The sequence below is a fragment of the Mustela lutreola genome, chromosome 7, assembly GCF_030435805.1.
Source record: "Mustela lutreola isolate mMusLut2 chromosome 7, mMusLut2.pri, whole genome shotgun sequence".
Lineage (NCBI taxonomy): Eukaryota > Metazoa > Chordata > Mammalia > Carnivora > Mustelidae > Mustela > Mustela lutreola.
In genome coordinates, this window is record NC_081296.1 from 88,356,047 (window position 1) to 88,378,390 (window position 22,344).

At 37.7% G+C, this 22,344-nt stretch overlaps 2 protein-coding genes across 5 annotated transcripts in view; one reads left to right on the forward strand and one right to left on the reverse strand.

The window, feature by feature from the left end:
• The first annotated feature begins 3,616 nt into the window (after positions 1-3,616).
• Positions 3,617-22,344, forward strand: part of ARHGAP5 (Rho GTPase activating protein 5) — a 71,274-nt gene continuing 52,546 nt past the window's right edge. For 3 of the 4 annotated variants that reach the window (XM_059181869.1, XM_059181870.1, XM_059181871.1), the window contains exons 1-2: positions 3,976-4,114; positions 17,122-21,009. In XM_059181869.1, the coding sequence (XP_059037852.1) occupies positions 17,290-21,009 (3,720 nt within the window). In that variant the 5' untranslated portion in view covers positions 3,976-4,114; positions 17,122-17,289. Of the gene's footprint in view, positions 3,731-3,975; positions 4,115-17,121; positions 21,010-22,344 lie in introns of those variants that run through there. The other variant, XM_059181868.1, reaches the window with a different exon arrangement.
• Positions 3,879-10,358, reverse strand: LOC131837214 (collagen alpha-2(V) chain-like). Its single transcript, XM_059183421.1, has 3 exons — positions 10,344-10,358; positions 4,750-4,880; positions 3,879-4,545 (listed from the first exon to the last, which is right to left on the reverse strand). Exons 1-3 carry the CDS (start codon positions 10,356-10,358, stop codon positions 3,879-3,881), a joined length of 813 nt encoding a protein of 270 aa, XP_059039404.1.

The following is a 22,344-nucleotide window of genomic DNA, read 5'->3' on the forward strand; positions in this document are numbered from 1 at the left end:
AGACAGGCGGAAAGAGAATTCTAGGCAAGAGGTGAGGGTTAGGTGGGAGGAGGAAGTGAGTTGTGAAATTCAATAAGAAATTACACAGTAAACAATCCTTTACTGCTTTGGTTATTTAGCTAATTTGCCTTCGTTATTCTCCAACTTCTTTGTGTAGCCTGTCTGTAATCAGGTGACATTCTGAAGTAGTTTGTTCTCCAGAAGCTTGTCTTGTATCAGACAAGCAACAAGTATTGGTCAACTTTATTATGAATGCAAAGGCCCTTTATTTGGCCTTTCATTTGTTCTTAGTTGAGGCTATAAAAGCCAAAGTAGTTATGATCAGAGATTTCCAGCAGGGGGTGCAGCTGCTTCTATAGGGTAAATTCTTTTGAAGTCAAATCACATCAAACATCTAAATATTGTACTGTTACCACTGATGATAGAGCTGGGATTTTGATAACACTTATGGCTGTCATTTCTTTTGATCTTAGAAAGACCATGCATATTAATATTTTATTAGGATGTGTTAAGGAACTAGCAATTTGTGGAGAATATTTAACTTAAAAACCTAAAATGCCTGACCAAAATCTTACTCTGCTAATTTTTTCAAAGTAAATGAAGAACAAAGCTTCGAGTATTTTAAATTGTCCAGTACAACAGAATAAGTACTTAATTTTTTATTTTAGAAAAGAAGAGTAAATGATCTGAGATATCTCTCTCTCTCTCTCTCTCTCGTGTGTGTGTGTGTGTAAAAAATACATTACTTATTTTTTTTCAAAATTTCTCCTTTGGGGTGGCAAGCGTGGGTGTTTAAAGCTATTTCTCTGAAGGTATGGCTCCTGATCAACTTTAAAAATACCATCTTATTCCTTGTTTTTTTTTTCCCCTTAATGGCCTTTTATTTGTAAATATTTGAGCATTTTCAAGCACAGAACTTTGGCCTCCAATTCCCATGTTCAGATTTATATTTGTACATAAAAGTGTACGTTTTATTTTCTGAGTAGAACAAATAATATAAAAACAATAAAATATGTTAATTTTTTTATATTGGTAAGCAGCTTTAGACTACTAGTACTGATAAGGAGCAAAGTTTTAAAGTTCCAGAACCCATAAATCAAGATAGATGATGTAGGAGGACTAACAGTAATGTCAGCTATGAAAAGTATCCTTTGAAAATCATGGCTTTGTTTGTTACATTTTCTGGGTCTTCATTATGAGAATGTAACATTTCAAGACTTGTTTTTCCCTCCAGAATCATGTCTTGATCCTTTAGAATCATGTCCTGTTTTAAACATTATCAGGTAAAAGGTGTAATTTTCACCTTCTTTATATGATGATGCTTCTTTTATTTTTTTTTAAAGATTTTATTTATTTATCAGAGAGAGAGAGGGGGAGAGAGAGAGCACAGGCAGACAGAATGGCAGGCAGAGGCAGAGGGAGAAGCAGGCTCCCTGCTGAGCAAGGAGCCCGATGTGGGACTCGATCCTAGGACGCTGGGATCATGACCTGAGCTGAAGGCAGCTGCTTAACCAATTGAGCCACCCAGGCGTCCCTAATGCTTCTTTTAAAAGCCCTGATTTATTTGACTTGAGTTTATGTTGATACATGTCCATAGTTATGAAATTTCTGATTATTTAGGAAGTAATTTTCAAAATATCTTTAGGGTGGACAACACTCCATAACAGTTAACATTTTAGAGTGTAAGTCGTGACTCTGAATCGATTACTGTATTTTTAAGGACTCTTAGTACAAAGGTCAAGAAATAGATTTAAATGCACGAACTTTCTAACCTGCACAAGTGGTATGGGTACTTATGGCATTAGAACCTCACATCGACAGTTCCATTCTCTTTCCCCAATTTCTTCTTCTCCTCTTTTTCCTTCCTTTCTATATTTACTTCCATCGCAAGTTTTCTTTTGCATCTTTCCTTGCCTATGGTTTGTAACTAAAAGAAAGAAGTGCCTAAGGACCTTAACTACTTAACTTACTTGGTACCATTCAGATGCAAGAAAGTGTCTGGAGTAAGGGATTTCAGTGATGCCTTTTTAAAATTAGGGAGGAGTAAGAGACATAGAGAAATTAAACATGTCTCTTCTACTTTGTTAAGTTTACCTTTGAGAAATGTGAACAGTAGAGGGGGAGGAGTGTGGAACAAACTTGTGCTGGAATATTGTGATAGATTTACTGACAAATATTTTCTGATTTTTACCAAAAGGCAGTTTTTGTTTTTCCAGTTTACCAGCAGACCATAAAGGTACTTCTGGTTGGCAGTAGCTGTATCATTATAACACAAAGAAGCAAACTTGGCTAACTTCAGTACCTTATGTAACATAAGAAATAAAGAGTAACTGGAACTTAAAAGATTTTTCATACATTAACTTTACTGATGATGAACTGTTTTCAAGATAGGAAACAAAGCTTTCCCCAGAGAGAAGTTCTCCCCCAAATTACTTCTTTTAGACTTAACAAATTGGGGTGGATTTATGTTTCTGCTCATTCTTTTATCTACTGGCAACTATTTTAAGACCTCTCTATGAGACAGATTCTGATGACCTTGGGAAAGTCACAAGACTTCAGTTTCTTCAATGGTAAAAAACAAAGGTATTTTTTTCCACCGTCCATCTTTTCTTCACCTTTCAATACCAATGCTCGGAAGAGAAATACAACGAAAACCCAGTGTACCCCCAAACTTGAAACATTTCCATGTCTCAAAAAACACTGAATACACTTAAGGTAGGATAATAAAAGCCTGATTCCTAAGGTTGGGCTGGTAGTGGTGTGAACCGGGTCTTTGGGGCCACCCTAAGCCCCTAAATCTTGGTATCTCGCTTAACTTCCATAAGAACGGAATAAACCATGGGCCTGTCTGAGTCCGTGCGGTGTGGGCGGAGAAAGGGATTCTAGCTCGTATGGAGTTTTGCCTTCTGGGTGAGCATGGCACCAGGTCCGGGGCGGGTGATGTCTGTAGTTGGCGAGCGATCCCCAGGCGGAAAACTGGCTGCACACGTAGGAGCAGACATGAGAGCATGTCCCCGCGAACAAGCTAGGGCGCATATTTTTTCTCCCTTGAATTCTTTAATGCTCTGAGACCGTAGGGGGATTTATCGAGAATTTTTCGGTGCCCGTACGATGTTTTGCAACGGCTAACACAATATCAGGTTCCTTTGCAGTATTGTGGTTCGCTCTCAGTTTCAGCCAGAAACCGGAACAGAAGGAAAGGGAGAAAGCAGGGAAGGTTCGGAGACGACCGCGCTCAGGGCTGCATGGTCTGCAGCTTCTAAAGCGTGGAGGATGGGACGGAGGAGAATACGGAGAAAGGGGAAAGCTGAGGAAAAATACCCACGCCAATGGGTAAAAGGGAAAAGGTGAGAAGGAATAGAGTAGGAGAGGGAACCAATGGGTGGGAGAGGCGGAGGAAGAAGGGGGAGGGGAGAAGCCAATGGGGGAGCCCGGACGCGAGCGAGGACGCGGCCCCGCGCTTGCTCCCCTCCCTCCGGCCCGAGCGCTCGCGCCTTCCCAGGCTCCCCGGAGACGAGGGCAGGGGCGGGCCCAGTCGGGCGCGCGGCGCGGGAGGCGCCGCGAGGTGAGGGCGGCGGGGGCGGGGAATTGTGGGGAGGGCGGTGCGGGTGCGCGGGTGCGCGCTCGCGCGCGCCCCGTCGAGGCTGCGCCGCCGCTCCGCCCCCGGCCGGGTGTGTGGCTGCGCGCGCGCGCGTGCGTTCCGGCGGTGCGCGCCGGGAGAGATGCTGAGGTAAAGTTCGGGAGAGAGGGAGAGAGATCCGTCAGCGCGAGGGAGCCGGAGTGGCCGCCATTACTGAGCCCGGCGCGGCGGCGGGCACAGGGGAAGGGGGGAGGGACGGGGCCGCCGCTGGTGGCGGGAGGGAGGGTGGGAGGGTGGGTTACCCGCCTGCGGGAGCTGTAGGGCTTAAGGTTTCGGGGCGTGTGTGTGTTGGGGAGGGCGGGGGGAGGTGGCTGAAGGGACGCGGCGCTCGGTGAGCGCGCCGGGGAAGAGAGGCGAGCAGAGAGTGGAGGAGGAGGCGGCGGCGGCGGGAGCGCTCCCCAGGAATGTCGCTGCCGCCGCCACCGCCGGGGCCGCTGCCGTTGAGGAGGAGACGGAGGAGACCGACGGTGTTAGGTAGGACCTTGCGATCCCCGCTCTTCTGGGCCTGTCCGCTCTCCCCCCCTCCCCGACTGGGACCCTCCCGCCACCGGCTGCCCCGCTCGGTAGCCGCCGCCGGTTGTAACCAGTTCAAGGCGCTGGGGCCCCGCAAGCACGGAAGGGAGCCAGGCGCCGAGCTCTGTCCTCGCAGGCCGAGCGGGGAGCGGCTGCCACGGGGGGCGGGGGTACGGTCGGCGTGAAGGGCAGAGAGGCCGGGGGAGGGGGCGCTTTCTCCACAGGTGACGCGGCCGGGGTCGGTGGAGGCCTGGTGGTGGCCGAGGATTGCGCCGGCCCCGCCAGGCGTCCGCTCTCGCCCGCCGCCCTCACTTGCCTTGCTCTCCGATGGTACGAGGGGAGGGAAGGTGGCGGTGTCTGTTGGCTGGGTTGCTGCTGTTAACGAGTTCCACCTGGAAGGGGAGAGGGAGTAGGCGCATATTCGCGGAAACATAATCTTGGTTGCAAACTTAAGCGCCTTTCAAGGGGATCGGCCCTTCCACTTTTTCCCGATCTCCCCCACTTCTCCTTGGGTTCTCTTCACCAATTTCCCATCTGCGAAAGCTCGGGGTAGGGTGTGAGAAGTTGCACTGCGCAACGAAAACGCGGAGTCTTACCAGTTCACTGCGGCTGGGTTAAGGCTTTGATACTGAGTTTTTGTGAGAATAACCTCTAGAATTCTCCCTCTGTTTCCACTAAAGAAAAGTATCGGGGTGGGGGTGGGGAATCGCGCGGGAGCGCGCGCGCACTTATCCACACATAAATACTCACTCCTTCACACCCTCCCTCCACAGCGTTATTAGAAATGCAAGTGAGGTGGAGACTGTGGGTGTAGCTGGCGCCGAAAGGTGCTCGGAAGTAAAGGCAAACTATTAGGGTGTTTGGTAAAATTCCGGGAAAGTTGTAAGGAGACGCTTATACTTACGCCATATGATAGAAATCCAGTTTTGGCTCATGCTTAATAAATGGGAGTTTTAAGTGTTTTTAGACCTAGACCAAAATAGGCATACAGATTGTGTGTACACCCATTTTTAAGCTCCTAACGAAAATTTGCTTTTTTCTTTGTTATAGTTAAGAAACTACCCTTTTTTTTTTTTTTTTTAAGAGTCAAGTGTAAAACGGTGGAGTACGTTGTATTTACTGATCTTTGCCATTGCTGCTTTCTACAGGTGTTGGCGGGGCATGTGGAGGGAAGGGTTTGCGGTCTTCATTTTGAACATCCAAAACCAGTACCCAATTTCAAAGTATATGGGGACAGGGGAGTTATTTGCATTCGATACACTTGGATTCACTTCAGGAAGTATTTCTCAAAATCTTCTAAAATGTTTCTTGTAGCAAAAATTTGATCCAGATACAACTATTTGGAAAAATACTGAGATATGTTAGTAAAATGTGTTTTGGAGATGTTTTATTGTCAATTCCAGTTTATTTGACTTCAATATGATAAACTTTTTTTTTTTTTTTTTTTTTGACAGAGAGAGCACAAGTAGGCAGAGAGGCTGGAAGAGACAGAGGGTAAGCAGGCTTTCTACTGAGCAGAGAGCCCGATGTGGGGCTATATCCCAGGACCCCGAGACCATGACCTGAGCCGAAGGCAGAGGCTTAACCTGCTGAGCCACCCAGGCTCCCCTTGATAAAACTATTCTTAATGAATAGTTTTAGATATACATACTATATAGGTAATCTGGAAAGTTTGCAGACAGTTTCCATTTTAAATTCTTTCTCACTTTTGGCCTTTTCATCCATCCTTTCAGATTGACTCCCATTTCCTATATCTGTAGTAGAGCAGAGGAGATGTGTTAAGTGTTGATCACCAAAAACTTTCATAGCCCTTAGAGCACTGTATGAACAAACATACATGATTGAAAAGCTGGGTATAGCTGTGTATTTAACTCTCAAGAATGGTGCTATTGCGCTATCGATCTGATTGACTTAAAGCAGACTTTAGTCAAGAGGACACAGATGACTAGATAACAATTGATTTGGTTGTCCTGTGCAGGCTACATTTTTTTTAACCCTCCTCAGCATGTGGTGTTATTTAACCATTCTTTGTATATGTTCGTTATAAAAGCATTGGGGAATGGGTGGGTTACACTTTGCTGTAAAAAAGACTTGTCACAGAAGTCTGGTATCTCTGTCATTTTTAAGCACCCACCCCATTTAAATTACTGTAGCAATTTTTAAAATGTATTGCAAAATTCATATTTTAAATTCTGTCACATCTCCAAAATGCTTTGAAATCCCTCCATGCACATACACTTTTTTCTGTTTGAAAAGCAGATTTAGTATACTTACTTTTTGGAGAAAATTATTTTGACTTTGAAAGTTAAGTTTTATTTTTTTAAAGAAATAGAATATCGTTTCTGCATTCCTTTTTTGGAATTGAAGTTGTGATACAGCTTAGAAAATAGTTTTGTAACTCAGTTTTTTAATACTGAAGGAAAAGTTTTGTCTCAGAATTCTACTAAAGTATTTTCAACATTAGCAGGCCCTAAGGTAAATTTTGCCTTTTAGTATGAAATGGCATAATAAAAACTTTCTGGTGGCTACAGAGTAAGTTTCAAACTATAGTTTCTATACAAATTATTTTAAAACTCGTTCTAGACCTGTAAGACCCATGATTTTTTTCTTTGCACACCAAGAAGTTATGCAGAGAATGTAATTTACCCAAGAAGTGCTGTGTTGTATGGTGTTCTGTTTAGTAATATCTGTGTTCCTAAAAAATGTTTATAAAATACATTTAAAGTACACCAGGGGAGCTTGGTTTTCTATAACAAATGGTGAAGAAACCTTGATAAAGTGACACATCATTTGGTGACTTAAGTAATCAAGCTCCTTATTTGTTTAAATGAAGGCTTTAGTTAATCATTTTCTCAAACCAGGAAAAACTGTATTAGAAATTTTAAAAAATAGTTCGGTGTGAAGGATTTTAAGCATGAACTTTAACTTAATTGGTTTTAAAACTCTGTTACTTGAACCCCTTATGGATTTTTCCTGGATGGCTTGAGACTTCCTCTGAAAACCCAGCAGTTACTATTTTTGTTTGTTAAATGTATTGTACTTAAATCTAAGAATTTCTTTGTAGAAAGAAATCTGCATGTAAAGGAAACTTAAAGCCTGTGTTTTTTAATTCATTAATTCATTAATTCATATTACCTTTATTTAGCATTTACTGTGTGCCTTGCCTTGGGGATACCAAGATAAATTAGAGATTGTGTAGCTTGAGCTTTAGTTGAAGAGGAACTATAAAGGAGTAAAAATCGGCGAGCCTGGGTGGCTCAGTGTGTTAAGCCTCTGCTTTCTGCTCGGGTCATGATCTCAGGGTCCTGGGATTGCCATCGTCCCCGCCCTTTCTCTGCCTACTTGTGATCTCTGTCTGTCAAGTAAATAAATAAAATCTTTAAAAAAAATTTTTAAAAAGGAGTAAATATTTACATACAAGTACTAAGAAATGCAGAAAAGAGAACTATTATCTAAGATGCTCTTAGGGAATCATTTACAGAATAATCATTTGAATATGGATGTATTAACTGCAAATAGGAGTTTGAATATAAGAGGGATGGTAAACAAGGTTGGTCTTTCTGGAGGTTAACTCTACAATACCTTAGATTTGCAGTAAAAATAGATTGTTAATGTTTGGTCATGTCTTTTTTCTTTTTGACTCCTTAGAACTATTACTTGGGAATAAGAGTTACAGAACTTCATAATTTTAGGTTTAAAATATGACCTATGTATCATCTGGTTAGATTCTCAAGTTTTTTTCATCATGAAGAGTTAGTGGTAAAAGTGAATTTTCATTTTTCTAGCTTCATACTAGGTTTAACTGTTTTGTTCCTACACGTTATTTTATTGAGCAGCTAGGGCATTGTGAATAATACAAAGAAGTATAAGATACTACTCCCTTAGAAGAGCTTACAGCTTTGGTGGGGAGAAAGCTTGACAATTTAGGAATGGTTAGATGCCAGTTCAAGATAGAGTAGAAGAGCCATATAGAAGGCAGGGCATAATGATTTTTAAAATTGATGTAAAGGAATTTAGATAAAGGAAATAAGATTTAGAATTTGGGGAAGATGGGGATGAGTGAGAAAAAAGACAAGTTAAGGACACTGTGGACCAAAAGCACAGGGAAGTGAAGATAGATTGGCTGATGAGGGGAAAATATAAAGTAAAAATTTAAAAGCATCTGTACCTTTTGAGTGAAATGCTTAGGGGAAAGTTTTTAACACAAGGTTAATAGAAGTGTTGGGGAAATAGCTTTTGTGTTACTCTTTATCTTTGCTGTGTTTGGCATTACAAGGAACCTTGCAAAAACTTGTACGTTGATTATTTTATAGTTTGTTCATTTTCTTCCTGTTGATGATGTATTCTTCCTGGTCCAAAAATTTGTTTCTTTCTATACTTATTTTTTTCAGAGCCAAATATTAACTCTTTTTATTTACTTATATTTTTATTTTGGTTGACTGTTTAGAGAACTAGTGGAAAATTAACATTTCTATGATCTGGGGGATTGAAAGATCCAGATTTCTTTATTAACTAATAACTAGGTGTTTCTTATAAGAGTATTGAATTAAATACGCTCTTAAATGATTTTTCTTACATTTATGATCTTGAGATTTATGTTATTAATTCTAATGTTGCCTTATTTAATTTCTGTATTTTCATTTTTCTTTAGAAATACTGTCACCTGAAACTCAAGTGACACCACCATCTGTTGCTGAAACTGATCAGTTTTTTGTTAAGAAACACTGACTCATTTGTCTTTATTTCTTAAAATTAGCAGCCAGTCATCAAATTCTTTTTCTTGGATTGTTCTTTCGAATTCTTTGGTAGTTGAGGTACTTTCAAGCCTCCAGGATTTGTCCATCTTTTGGGCTTTGTGCCTCAGCAAATTAATTTTGTATTCCATTTCTAGCTTATAATGATTTCTTATTGCTTATTATAAGGTCTAACACCTGCTTGTCCTTGAAGACCTTCTATAGTCGTACTTTATATCTTCAGAAACAAAATAAGTTTGCTTTTCAGCATGGCAGCTGTGCTCAGCCACTCCACCCTAGTCACACACCTGGAATGACTTCTTTCTAAGATTCAAATCCAGTTTATTTATCCTTCTTTCTTTCTTTTTAAGATTTATTTATTTGACAGAGAGCCAGCAATCACAAGAAGGCAGAGCAGCAAGCAGAGAGGGGGGAAAGCAGGCTATCCCAGGACTCTGAGATCATGACCTGAGCTGAAGGCAGATGTTTAACCCACTGAGCCACCCAGGAGCCCCAAATCCAGTTTATTTTTCAAAGTTGGTTCAAATCCTTTCTCCTCACTATTACTTAATCTATTCCAGGGGTCTGCAGTTATGGCCCTTGGATCAGATTGGCCTTCTGTCCTGTTTCTGTATAATGGCTTTTTACGTTTTGAAATGGTTGAGGATACAATTGAAAGAATAATGTTTTGTGGTTCATTAAAATATATGAAAATTCAAATTTGTGTTCATAGACAACAACCATGGTCATTCATTTAAGAATTTTTTATGGCTGTTTTTGTGCTGTGACAGCAGACTTGAATTGTTACTGACAGACACTATGTGGTATATAAAGCCTAAAATATATACTGTCTGGCCAGTTTTCCAAACCTCATCTGTCCCAGCTTACACTGATCTTTCATGTTTTGGAATTCCTGTTGCATTTATCAGTTCCATGTTATGGCACATCACCTTTGTCTTCTCAGCTATGGTACCATAAAGTTTCTTTTAAAATTGTGGGGAAAGTGGTTTTGAGCCTTTTTTCCCCTGCATATCTATACCTTCTTTTTAGTCTATATGTCTTCCTGAGATTCTTATTTAACCTTAGTGTTGCCATCAGTAAGAAAATTGTTAAGACTTATCTATCGTATTTTGTATAATGAAAATAATGATTTTCCGTTGTTATAGCATTATAATCTTGTATGTCAAAATCATGACCTTTCCCTCACTTCTCTGTTCTCCGGTGAGAATACCTCAGAATCTGGAAGGGAGGTGAATATTCATAGCACTAGCTTAGTGGACTTCCCTATACTATATACCTTTGTACCCTTGAAACCTCTGACATAAAGCTGAGATAGGCACAGTAAATACTTACTGGATTGTTCACAGAGGTTGATATAAATGAAATGACCTTTGTTTCTTCTGTTTTCACCACAGAATGAGGATATGGTCTAGAAGGAGTTTAGAATAACTTCATACCAAGGCGTTGGACATAACGTGTTGTTAGAGGAAACTGTTGATTAAATAATAGGGTAGTTAATCGGTTTGGAAATAGTTTAGGTCATTGGTTTTCAAAGATATTTAATGAAGTGAAACTTTTTTTCAAACAAGAAGTACTTGAAATATCAAAAGATAAAAATGAATAAAAGCAGAATTGTCTTTGTTGAGTAGGACTTCACTGCTCCCAAAGTACTGCCTCCTTGGACCCTCCTGGAAGTATTTCCAGTGAGCCTTCAGGGCTACCTAATCTGTCTTAACAAGCGGACTCTTGAAAAAAACTGGAGACTTTTTATTTTAGAATATATTGCTATACTAATAGTGTTTGGGCCCATAACATGGTTGTAATTTTTGTTAATTTTGACTATAAATACGACTTCAGGATTGCTTAGTGGTTTAGGATCTGAGTCTGGAGATTGACCCATGTATTCATCAGTAAGAAAATATATGAGTACCTGCTGTGTGTCAGGTGCTGTTTAGGGTGTTGGGAATATGGTTAAAAATAAATAACAACAACTACAACCAAAAAAACCAGAATAAAATTTCCATCCTAACATAGTTTAATTCTGAATCCTACCAAGATATGCTTCCAGGTTATTTAGTTGCTGTGTAAGTTGTTGAAATTTTTAATAGATTTTTTTTTCATTAACTTGGTTATAGTTTTGTGTAAAGAGCAGTTCATATGAATGATGTCTTTAGCATTCCATTCAGCCTTAAGATTATGTGCTTATGTGGTAGAAAACTTGGTCAAAGACATTATTATGGAATATAACTGACTTTTCTACAGGTATCACATTGTTTTTAGTTATCTTGTATGTTAAAATGGCTTTCCCCTTGTGATTTTTCATGGCATTGATAAATTTGTTACTGAGAATGAGCAGTGTTAAGAAAAGTAGTGCTATATCGGTATTGTGCCGTATTCATCTTTAGTAATTCAGTTGCTACTTTTATTAAGCTAGTCTAGATTGTCTGACATTGTGAAATATATGATAGTCTTAGGGCTTGGAACTGTCTTTTCTCAAATATTTGTTTATATAAGGGATATTATATTTGGCCTAAAGAAGATGGAATGTATAATTTCTTATAATTGTGATTCTAAAAAATATTTTTGAAAAACTAGGTGGTTATTCTGACTGAAGATATTATAGATATAGATCATAGTCTTCATTTTGGTGGCTTAATTTTTGACTTGTAATGACCTTGAAATCCATGTGCACTTACTCCATTAAAGCTATCTATCTATTTATCTATTGATTTATTTTAGTGAGAATGGCGTGGTGGGGGTAAGGAGAGGGACAGAGGCAGAAGAAGAGGGAGCGAGAGAACCTTAAGCATACTCCGTGCTGAGCACAGAGCCTGACTCAGGGCTAGATCTCACTAAACTGAAATCACTACCTGAGCTGAAACCAGTACGATAAGCTGACTGAGTCACCCAGGCTCCCTTCCATTAATAGATTTAGAAAACTTTTAGATTAATACGTTACAGAGCTTATTTAGTAAACATCATGTGATTTCCTCTTTTTTTTTTTTTTTTTTTTGGCCAAAGAATTAACAACATTGTGATTTGAACATTTATTAAGATTTCATGAATTTATTGAGTAGCTAATACATGGGAAGCACTGTTGGAGGCTTTTGGAATACATTGATGAAATAAAGATTTGAGCCTTTGTGGATCTTTATTAAGTATGGTCTGGGGTGGGGAGAGGGAAAGAGTTAATGACAAGTAATAAATAAGTTGTATAGTAACTTAGGAGTTAAGAGGCAAGGAGGATTTGGGGGGTTTTCGGGAAAAGCAAGTGTAAAAGCAGAGATGCTGAGGAACAGTGTTCCTCTATGTGACTGGAGCAGAATGAGAATGGGAGAATATATGAGAGTAGGTCAGAGAGCAAGACAAGATTGGAGAAGGTAGATCTTATAGTATCCCACAGAAAGGATTTGACTTTGACGTTTAGGAGTCTCTGGAGGGTTTGGGGCCTAAGAATGGGAAGCTATGACTTAATGTTTTAAAGGAAATTCTGGCTACTCTGGTAGTAATAGATGGGAAGAGGAGCAGGAATGGAATCAGGGAAACTAGTCTTTGGAATAATCTGGGGCCAGATATGTTGGTGGATGGGGTAAAAAAATAGAGCAATAAATGTAATGAGAAGTAATAAATTCTCAATATATTTTGAAGATAGGACCAAAGGGAATTTCCTGACAAAGTATAATAATTTAAAAGTATAAAATAATGTTTAAATTCCACCTTATATTTATGAACACAAACTTTGTGAGAAGGTACAAAACGAATTTTGGTTTAAGTCCAGAATCACTAAGAATTGATTTTTCCTAGGTTCCCTGTAGGACTTAAAAAATTTTCTTGCAGAAAGCACTTGATGTTATTACAACTCCATCAGAGGTAGTATGTTGTGTTTGAATGGCTATCACGTATCTTAGAAAATTCCGTCGTATAGATGGCTTCATTTTTAAGACAGTTTTAGGGACCACTCAACAATATCAGGCAGATAGTTGGTGTATCCCTCCATCTCTCTCATCAGCTATAGTTCTACTCAAATTATACATTGTTGTTAATTTCTGGGAAGGTACTTAATCTAAACATTTCCTTGAAAGGGTTGTAAAATGAACTTAAAGGTAGAATGAGAAAGAAACTGCATTGCTGGGGCACCTGGGTGGCTCAGCTGGTTGAAAGCCAGCCTTCCGCTCAGGTCCTGGGATCGAGCCCCACATCAGGCTCTCTGCTTAGTGGGAGTCTGACACCCCTCCCTTCTCTCTCTCTCTCTCTCTCTCTCTCAAATAAATCTTTAAAAAAAAAAACCCAAACAACTGCATTGCAAACTGCTGAAAAGCAGTACTTTGCTTAAGAGAATAAAGATTGGTCATCCAGAGACTCCTTTTAACTGGATAGCTTTGAGTCGATGATTGCTACTTTTGTCATGGTTTCTTCAGGGTAAAGATAGGAGAAAATGAGAACGAGTTATATGAAAGTAAAGTCACATCAAAAATCGGGCAGTTGGGGGCACCTGGGTGGCTCAGTGGGTTAAAACCTCTGCCTTCGGCTCAGGTCATGATCCCAGGGTCCTGGGATTGAGCCCCACATCAGGCTCTCTGCTCGGCAGGGAACCTGCTGCCTCCTCTCTCTCTGCCTGCCTCTCTGCCTACTTGTGATCTCTGTCTGTCAAATAAATAAAATGTTAAAAAAAAAATCGGGAAGTTGTATGGATCAACATAATCAAATATTATCATTAAACATTTGAAAGGAATTTTCAGATTAAATTGAATAGCCTGCATACAGATATCAGCTATTAGTTTATTACTAGGAGCACACACAAAAAACAGGGGATTCTTTTATTCTTTTTTTTTTAATCAGTGCAGAAGAAAAACCACCTTAGTTACTTAATGGATAGTAATTTTGACCTGGATGTTGAGGGCCAGTAGAAAATTCATGTATGTGTAAACTATCCAGGTGGCTGAAATTAAATGCCCTTGTATCCTGTTACAGCCAAATTCATGAATGCTATCTTTCTCTCATGAGGTGGTAACACCATACTCTCCCAAACAGATAGCAAAATGTTTTTGAGGGCGGGTTATAGCAGTTTTTTTCCTAGTCTTCTGGTTTCTCAAACTTTTTAAACTCTGAAAACATTTTTTAAATATTAAAGCTTTTGGAAAAACATTTTAAAAGATCTTTTGAGTTAAGTAAACCCTGTAAATCAGATAAAGCATGTACTGCTTTTGATGATTGAGTTGGAGGGAGAGAGCGCTTATTTGTCCAATATTTTTTACTACATGTAAGTGAAAGAATTTTCCACCACCGTTTGAAAATCACTTTGTAGTGACTCATGACATAAGCTCTGGAGCTGACTTCAGAGTAACCAGGTAGCCTTCCTGGAAGAACATGGATGTTCTTCAGTGTCTAATTGGTAGTTTACCGTGAATTTGGGGTGAAAACCATAAATGTCACACAAAGCTACCTCATTTTTAATTTAAACTTTAATATTCATGATTCAGAGCCTGCCACTATCAAATTTATTAGGATGTGTGTTGAAACCCCAATATTAAAATTTATCCTCCATATAATAATTTTATTCTCATTAGATATAAAGCCTCCCCAAAAGGGTGGTAACTTCATGCTCCACTCATCTCCATTTAATTTTAAGGCCCTTTTCTTCCTGTAGCTTTAAAAATACATTTTATGTTAAGAGTGTTTTTATTTCTGCTTACACTCTATAACTTAAAGTAGAAAGTATTCTGTATTCTCAGTATTCTGAGGTATATGCTGTAGGAGAGCAGGAATGTTTCTTTTAATGTGTTTGGAATAAGCATATGAGAAATGAATAAAGTGACTTAAGGCAAGGGATTAGGTTTGTAGTTGAGAATTTTCTATAATACTTAGGTTCATGTGACTTTGTACTGTTAACCTTTCTATTTGTGTCTCTTAAACTAGAAGGCAGGGAACAGTCTTACTTGTCTTTGAATTGCTCTTAGTTTTAGAACAGATTTTTGTTTAATAAAGAGCTGCATGTAGTACTAGTGTATATACTATTTAACATGAAAATTCCCCAGAGTAACCACTAGGTATGTTTTCTTTTGATGTACATCTTAAAGTGTACTGTCTGCAGTTTTCTGCTTTTCTAGTAAGAAGGAGGGTAGGCCTTGTATTTTCCTTTGTGTGTTTTCCATTTTTTTCTCAATTGTTATAGAATCATGCTGTTTTTGTGAATTTTGTTTTACCTTTTTATCGTTGTATATAACTTTGTTATCCAGTTCATTCCCTTTTGTTTTCTTATCAGTAAATACAAATATTTTTTTATGTAGGTTAGGTAAAGAAACTGGTGCTAGGTGCAAGTACCCAATTTAACCAGATGAATATTTTTTAGAAGTTCCACTAATGAAAAAGAGTTATCAGGATTGGATGGGACTCCCCTAATTTCTTTTACTTCTAATTATTGTATATACTGCTGCCAGGTAGATATTTTAAAGTTGCAATCTGATCATGTAATTTTTTACAAAAAATCTTTTGACAGCTTCACGGATTCCAAGAATCAGACTGATACATTACTTATTAAACTTCTTTTGTTTGCTAGGCACTTATTTTAAAAAATGATTTCATTCTTAAATTTGTATAGATAGCACAACCCCATTTTATAGGTGGGGATGCTATGACTCAAAGCAGTTTCGGTTTTGCTGTTTTCATAAACTCATAAATAATAGATTTAAATCAGTTGTATTTGTGGTTTTCTACTTCTTGTGTTGCTCCTTCAACACAGGATTATTTTATCATGAAAGTGAATCTAATAAATGCTTTGCTTGTATATCATATGGCAGATACTAATATTTGTAGTTGAAGCTAATAGAATACACTTCAGAAGTACAAAAGTAAATCTGAAATTTTAACTTTTAACATTGTTTTACCAAAACTATTAGTCATAATTTTAAATTCTAATAGTTTTTTTAATCATTAATAGTAGTATAGTAAATGTATAGTATAATTTGAATAGATGTTTACTTCATACCAATAGCTGTTTACTTATTTACTTGCAGTTGAGGTCAATGTAGAAGCCAGGTATTTGGGGGCAAGTGATGGTTCCTTTCTTTTTTTCCCTGTGTTCTTTATTTTGTCTGGATTGAAGATAATTTTCATGTATGTTGATGTATACAACTGGATATTTTCCCTGTCTTGTGAAACTTTGGCGTGGGAGAAATGATATATTACTTTTAATTCAACTTCAAAAGTATGAAGAATCTGCAAATAAAACTTATATAAAAGACTGACTGACTGCTTTCACGTAAATAACGTAAATTAAATTACATTCAATTCTTAGGGTTGTTTCATGTTGCTGGTATGTCAAATAATTATAAACGATTGTCTCAAGTAGACAATCTCAAAATTCTTCAGCTTGGTTCTACTCAAAATGTTATCCATGAGCTTTTTATAACTATTCTGACAGGAAATGAATATAGAAATCAAGAACATTTAGAAGTAGTTGGACAGTAATTTTATGTCTCTTGAATCTTATTAGGGTTTGGATTTTTGAAAAAGGTTCACTTTGGATTTTACAGAATTGGACTCGCAGATATGAAATAAAAATTGATCCTTCACCTTGATAGTTTGAGAAACATTGGTCTAGTTAAATGCTTTCAGTATTTGTATTAACTGTCCATTTCAGTTTTCCTATTGAAGTATTTGAATGTTCTGAATTCGTTTTGGGGCATAAAATTTGATAGATTTCACAGGAGTGTGTTAAACTTTGTGAAAAATTTTACATAATTGTAAAATCTTCCTAAATTTATATGAGATTCCATTTTAGGGAACAAGTTTTGAGGAACGATGTAATAGGTTGTTTTTGAAAGTTGTAAGGGAGTTGTTAATGGCAACTGATACATTTAATTATCAACAAGTATAATGTAGTCACAGAAGGCAAGAAAATTGAGGAAGGGGAAAAGACTAGTTATTTCTTCAAACTTAAAGGAAGGAGCAGAGGTAAAATAAAATGCACATTTGGTTATTAGGGGCTTATTTTAAATTTCTTGAGACATTACCTTAAATTATGTGTGTAGTTATTTTAATTGTTAGATTTGTCTTAAATTTTGAAGTCATCTTGCATTTAAAGCAATAAATCATAAACAGTCTTTATGGTGGCTTCCAAAAATACATGTAATATTTATTGTTAATGTCCATAGTTATTTGTTATAAATATATTTCGTGTGTATATGATGTAATGTGTAATTTCATGGTTAAAGTTTTTCCTTTTTCTCTTTCTAGGAAGATGATCCATATGATTTTGAAGACCTTTCTGCACAGAAATGAGGGAAATACAAAGAACCAAATATAGTTCTGAACTTTGGGATCTGTATTTTGAGAGGATTTTATTTTCAGAATGAGAAGTATATCTGGTTATCTTTATGAATGTAGAGACATGAGAAGAGAGTTATGATGGCAAAAAACAAAGAACCTCGCCCCCCATCCTATACTATCAGTGTAGTTGGACTCTCTGGGACTGAAAAAGATAAAGGTAACTGTGGAGTTGGGAAGTCTTGTTTGTGCAATAGATTTGTACGCTCAAAAGCAGATGAATATTACCCAGAACATACTTCTGTGCTTAGCACCATTGACTTTGGAGGACGAGTGGTAAACAATGATCACTTTTTATACTGGGGTGACATAACACAAAATGGTGAAGATGGAATAGAATGCAAAATTCATGTCATTGAACAAACAGAGTTCATTGATGACCAGACTTTCTTGCCTCATCGGAGTACGAATTTGCAACCATATATAAAACGTGCAGCTGCCTCTAAATTGCAGTCAGCAGAGAAACTAATGTACATTTGCACTGATCAGCTGGGCTTGGAGCAAGACTTTGAACAGAAGCAAATGCCTGAAGGGAAGCTCAATGTAGATGGATTTTTACTGTGCATTGATGTGAGCCAGGGATGCAATAGGAAGTTTGATGATCAACTTAAATTTGTGAATAATCTTTTTGTCCAACTATCAAAATCAAAAAAGCCTATAATAATAGCAGCAACTAAATGTGATGAATGTGTGGATCATTATCTTAGAGAAGTTCAGGCTTTTGCTTCAAACAAAAAGAACCTTCTTGTAGTGGAAACATCAGCACGATTTAATGTCAACATTGAGACATGTTTTACTGCACTGGTACAAATGTTGGATAAAACTCGTGGCAAGCCTAAAATTATTCCCTATCTGGATGCTTATAAAACACAGCGACAACTTGTTGTCACAGCAACAGATAAGTTTGAAAAACTTGTGCAGACTGTGAGAGATTATCATGCAACTTGGAAAACTGTTAGTAATAAATTAAAAAATCATCCTGATTATGAAGAATACATCAACTTAGAGGGAACAAGAAAGGCCAGAAATACATTTTCAAAACATATAGAACAACTTAAACAGGAACATATAAGAAAAAGGAGAGAAGAATATATAAATACTCTACCAAGAGCTTTTAACACTCTTTTGCCAAACCTAGAAGAGATTGAACATTTGAATTGGTCAGAAGCTTTGAAGTTAATGGAAAAGAGAGCAGATTTTCAGTTATGTTTTGTGGTGCTAGAAAAAACACCCTGGGATGAAACTGACCACATAGATAAAATTAATGATAGACGAATTCCATTTGACCTCCTGAGCACTTTAGAAGCTGAAAAAGTTTATCAGAACCATGTACAGCATCTGATATCAGAGAAAAGAAGGGTAGAAATGAAGGAAAAATTCAAAAAAACTCTGGAAAAAATTCAGTTCATTTCACCTGGGCAACCGTGGGAAGAAGTTATGTGCTTTGTTATGGAGGATGAAGCCTTCAAATATATCACTGAGGCTGATAGCAAAGAGGTGTATGGTAGGCATCAGCGAGAAATAGTTGAAAAAGCCAAAGAAGAGTTTCAGGAAATGCTTTTTGAGCACTCTGAACTTTTTTATGATTTAGATCTTAATGCAACACCTAGTTCAGATAAAATGAGTGAAATTCATACAGTTTTGAGTGAAGAACCTAGATATAAAGCTTTACAGAAACTTGCACCCGATAGGGAATCTCTTCTACTTAAGCACATAGGGTTTGTTTATCATCCCACTAAAGAAACCTGTCTTAGTGGCCAAAATTGTACAGACATTAAAGTGGAGCAGTTACTTGCTAGTAGTCTTTCACAGTTGGATCATGGCCGCTTACGGTTATATCATGATAGTACCAGTATAGATAAAGTTAACCTTTTCATTTTAGGGAAGGATGGCCTTGCTCAAGAACTAGCAAATGAGATAAGAACACAATCTACTGATGATGAGTATGCCTTAGATGGAAAAATTTATGAACTTGATCTTCGGCCAGTTGATGCCAAGTCGCCTTACTTCTTAAGTCAGTTGTGGACTGCCGCCTTTAAACCACATGGGTGCTTCTGTGTATTTAATTCCATTGAGTCACTGAATTTTATTGGGGAATTTATTGGAAAAATAAGAACTGAAGCTTCTCAAATCAGAAAAGATAAGTATATGGCTAATCTTCCATTTACCTTAATTCTGGCTAATCAGAGAGATTCTATGAGTAAGAATCTACCAATTCTCAGGCACCAAGGGCAACAGTTGGCAAACAAGTTACAATGCCCTTTTGTCGATGTACCTCCTGGTACATATCCTCGTAAATTTAATGAAACCCAAATAAAGCAAGCTCTCAGAGGAGTATTAGAATCAGTAAAGCATAATTTAGATGTCGTGAGCCCAGTTCCAACCAGTAAGGATGTATCAGAAGCCGACCTGAGAATTGTCATGTGTGCCATGTGTGGTGATCCCTTTAGTGTGGATCTTATTCTTTCACCCTTCCTTGATTCTCATTCTTGTAGTGCTGCTCAAGCTGGACAAAATAATTCCCTAATGCTTGATAAAATCATTGGTGAAAAAAGGAGGCGAATACAGATCACAATATTATCATACCATTCTTCAATTGGAGTAAGGAAAGATGAACTGGTTCATGGGTATATATTAGTTTATTCTGCCAAACGGAAAGCGTCAATGGGAATGCTTCGAGCATTTCTGTCAGAAGTTCAGGACACCATTCCTGTACAGCTGGTGGCAGTTACTGACAGCCAAGCAGACTTTTTTGAAAATGAGGCGATCAAGGAACTAATGACTGAAGGAGAACACATTGCAACTGAGATCTCTGCTAAATTTACTGCACTGTATTCTTTATCTCAGTATCATCGACAAACTGAGGTCTTTACACTGTTTTTCAGTGATGTTCTAGAGAAAAAAAATATGATAGAAAATTCCTATTTATCTGATAATACAAGGGAGTCAACCCATCAAAGTGAGGATGTTTTTCTACCATCTCCCAGAGACTGTTTTCCATATAACAACTATCCTGATTCAGATGATGATACAGAAGCACCGCCTCCTTATAGCCCAATTGGAGATGATGTACAGTTGCTTCCAACACCTAGTGACCGTTCTAGATACAGATTAGATTTAGAAGGAAATGAATATCCTATTCATAGCACCCCAAATTGTCATGACCATGAACGCAACCATAAAGTGCCTCCACCTATTAAACCTAAACCAGTTGTACCTAAGACAAATGTGAAAAAACTGGATCCAAACCTTGTAAAAACAATTGAAGCTGGTATTGGTAAAAATCCAAGGAAACAGACTTCCCGGGTGCCTTTGGCACATCCTGAAGATATGGATCCTTCAGATAACTATGCGGAACCCATTGACACAATTTTCAAACAGAAGGGCTATTCTGAAGAGATATATGTTGTCCCGGATGATAGTCAGACTCGCATTATTAAAATTCGAAACTCCTTTGTAAATAACACCCAAGGAGATGAAGAAAATGGATTTTCTGATAGAACATCAAAAAGTCATGGAGAAAGGCGGCCTTCAAAATACAAATACAAATCTAAAACCCTGTTTAGTAAAGCCAAGTCATACTATAGAAGAACACATTCAGATGCGAGTGATGATGAGGCTTTCACCACTTCTAAAACAAAAAGAAAAGGAAGACATCGTGGAAGTGAAGAAGATCCGCTTCTTTCTCCTGTTGAAACTTGGAAAGGTGGTATTGATAATCCTGCAATCACCTCAGACCAGGAGTTAGATGATAAGAAAATGAAGAAGAAAACCCACAAAGTAAAAGAAGATAAAAAGGTAAGTTTAACTCATAGTAAGTGATGTTTATAAAAATGTTTGTTTTTGCTTTTTAAAATATGTATTTTTTTAAGATAATGAATTTGACATCATTGAGAACTTAGGATGCCTATGTCATTCAGTAATTTTGTGAATATTTTGTAAGGATGAATATTTTCGTTACTTTTTAAATTGCCTTTTTATTTGTGCCTTATTTAATGTAGAAGTTTGAATTCATATTCTTCAGTATAATCATTCTAGGTGAATATGTTTATTTTCCTAATAGAAGCCCAGATATAGTGTGATTTTGCTCTATTTTGTTGTAAGCATCCCATTTATCTCTCTTTTTGCCTTCTTGACCTATCAGTTTTGGAAAATTATTTTGAAATACCTGTCTCAGTCAAGGATCATGACAATATAGTCAAAATGATAATTTGTAATATTGGAAATTTAACAGTTCTAGGATTCTTTTTTGTTGGTGGTGGTGTTTTGTCTAAAGACATGTAGAAAAGTTTGTGAAGTTTGAGTTGTAGCATTTTGACTAAATAGCAGTATCTGTTTTTAGTAGATAGTGATTGTATTAAGCACTGAAAACTTAAATATGTATGCTAAGTTGTATTTTATAATTTCCATTAGATCTTTATTACAGTGGTACTTTAGCATCTTCACTTCTAGTACTCTTTGACTCTTGAGTGTGCACAAACTTTGCTGAAGATTTTTGTGGTTTTGAGATAGCTTTCAGCAGGCTTTTATTCTGCATATTGATAGTTTCTTCATCAGTTATGTCCATAGTCTTAATACATGTTTGTTTACTACAGGTACTCTCAGCACATGCTACTGGCTAAGTATCTTTGGCATCTTTTGTACTCAACCTGTTATCACTAGTTCTCTCTACATGTTTAATCACTGTCAAAAAATTTCAGCATTTTTTCTCAGTTTGTTATTAATACTACTTAATGCTTATTAATGAGGATAAAGCATTTACAGTCATTTCATTTTATTTTATTTTTTGAAAAGATTTTATTTATTATTTATCTGAGAGAGAGAAAGAGCATGAGAGAGAACAGGATCAGGGAGGAGAGGGAGAAGCAGGCTCCCTGATGAGCAAGGAGCCAAGGTGGGACTCTATCCCAGAACCCTGGGATCATGACCCGAGCTAAAGGCAGACACCTAACCAACTGAGCCACCAGGTGTCCCTTTTTAAATTGCTTTTGTGTGTGTGTTATTTTTCCATTTTTGATCAGAAGTCTGCTAATTGTTTTGGTAACTTTCTTTTAAAATTTCAACTTCAAGAATAGCTGCAGGAAGAGTAAAAGGAGCTTTTATTTACCCTTTACTGAGATTTACCAGCTGTTT